We start from the raw sequence: 1,954 nt of genomic DNA on the forward strand, positions 1-1,954 counted from the left end.
GTCAACTCAGCTCTGACTCATAACAACCCCATATAGGGTTTCCAAGGAGCAGATGATGGATTTGAACTACTGACCTTTTGGTTCACAGTCCAGTGCTGATCCTACAGCACCATAGCCTTGAAAGTCCTGTATATATCATTAAAGCTTAATCTTATGTCTTAGAACATTTTTGCAAATCAAATTAAGGAATTCAAAAGTGAAATCACCTCCAGATCCTTAATAATGTCACGTAGTTCCGAATCGGCAGTGATAAAAGACGTTAAAGGTGAATATATACTTGATTCACATGACTTTGATGCCATTTTTCTTCGTTCTTTGTTTGCTTCTGAAATATTTCTGTTGGATATTTGGGATGAAGTAGTAGGCTCTACAGCATTAATAGGCCAAAAGTCTACAAAAGGAAAAACATTTTCAAAACACAAATTTTCTTCTGGCTGTGGGATAACATGCAGATTTTTCATTTGTTTTTTGCTTTTAGAAATTTCTGGGTCTGAAAAACCTGTCAAAAAATCCAAAGGAAGCATCTCTTCTTGATTTATACCAATGTTGTTATACGCTTCCTCAGTATTTGCCTTATATTCAGTTTCATCTTGTACTTTTCTTTCTTTTGATATTTTTAACGCCGGTCCATTGACATCTAATTTTGACCGAGTATGATGAACTCTCCAATGCTTCTTCAGTTTCCTATTTCTTTCCTCTGCTCCATGTGTATTGATGCTTGAGGAATCAATTCCATAAACTTTTAAGCCATACTTCATGCACAAAAATGAGCTTAGGTAGCCTTTACCAGAACCCAGGTCAATTACCTAAAGTTATGAAAAATAAAAAGAATTAAAAAGATTGTAAAATGGTGAAATAAAACATTCTGTATTTTTTTCAAAGAACAAGTAAATACATAGGTTGCATAATATATACAATCTGTTGTGCTTGTTTTTTAGTTAGTATTTTGAATCCTATGAAAAAATAATCACTCTAAACATATTTCTTCAACATTTTACTGGAGGTTCTAACCACTATAGCAAGCCAAGAAAAAGGATTAAAAAGTATAAATATTGGGGGGAAAAACAGAACAAATCCACGGGCAATGAGTAGATTCCAACTCATTGCAAGATACAGGACTTCCGAGATTATAAATCTTTACAGGAGCAGACAGCCCCATATTTCTTAATACTAATATGGAAGGGAAGATACATAATGATTCTGTTTGCAGATGACATGATTACATCTGCAGAAAATCACTTGGTAAGTAAGAAAATGGTAACAGAACTACTTAATAAATCTAGCAGTGTGTCAGGATAAAAGGTTGGTAGACTAGCAATGAACAATTAAAACATATACAATATAGTAGCAATTTCCAAAACCCATTGCCATTGAGTAGATTCTGACTCATCGTGTCCCTGTATGTGATTTAAGTGGCTGTAAATCTTTATGGAAGCAGACTGCCTGCCTCATTTTTCTCCCATGCAGCAGCTGGTGGATTCAAATTGCTTGCCTTCTGGTTAGCAGCCCAATGTGTAGCCCACTATGCCACCAGGGCTCCATAAAGAACAACTGTTGTTGTTTTTGTTACTTGCCATAAAGTCAGTTCTGACTCATAGCGACTCTGTTATGCGTTTCCGAGGAGTGGCTGGTTCAAACCAACCTTACAGTCCAGTGTTTATCCTACAGAACCACACCAAAGTATAAAATGGAATATGTAAGAATGAAGTTCATAGATGACTTTATGGATAATAATCAGCATGAATTCAATCCCCAGAATGTGGAAATGGATTCAGTCCCCACTTTTCCACTTTTCAATAGTTTCTCACACCAGCCACCCATATGGCACACTCTCTCTGATCTTAGCTACCAGGAGATAAAGCAGATATCACAGATTACTGCTGGCGACAGCATATGCAAGCACTGAGAAGCTGTGGCCCTGTGACCACATGGACGAAAATCCAACCCTGGGGCC

The 1,954-nt window shown here is 36.9% G+C and overlaps 1 protein-coding gene across 1 annotated transcript in view; it reads right to left on the reverse strand.

The window, feature by feature from the left end:
• Positions 1-1,954, reverse strand: part of METTL25 (methyltransferase like 25) — a 182,104-nt gene that overhangs the window by 111,478 nt on the left and 68,672 nt on the right. Inside the window, exon 4 of the mRNA XM_006871821.1 lies at positions 207-806. Within this exon, the coding sequence (XP_006871883.1) occupies positions 207-806 (600 nt within the window). The remainder of the gene's footprint in view (positions 1-206; positions 807-1,954) is intronic.

Source organism: Chrysochloris asiatica, unplaced genomic scaffold (genome assembly GCF_000296735.1).
Source record: "Chrysochloris asiatica unplaced genomic scaffold, ChrAsi1.0 scaffold00175, whole genome shotgun sequence".
NCBI classification, from domain to species: domain Eukaryota; kingdom Metazoa; phylum Chordata; class Mammalia; order Afrosoricida; family Chrysochloridae; genus Chrysochloris; species Chrysochloris asiatica.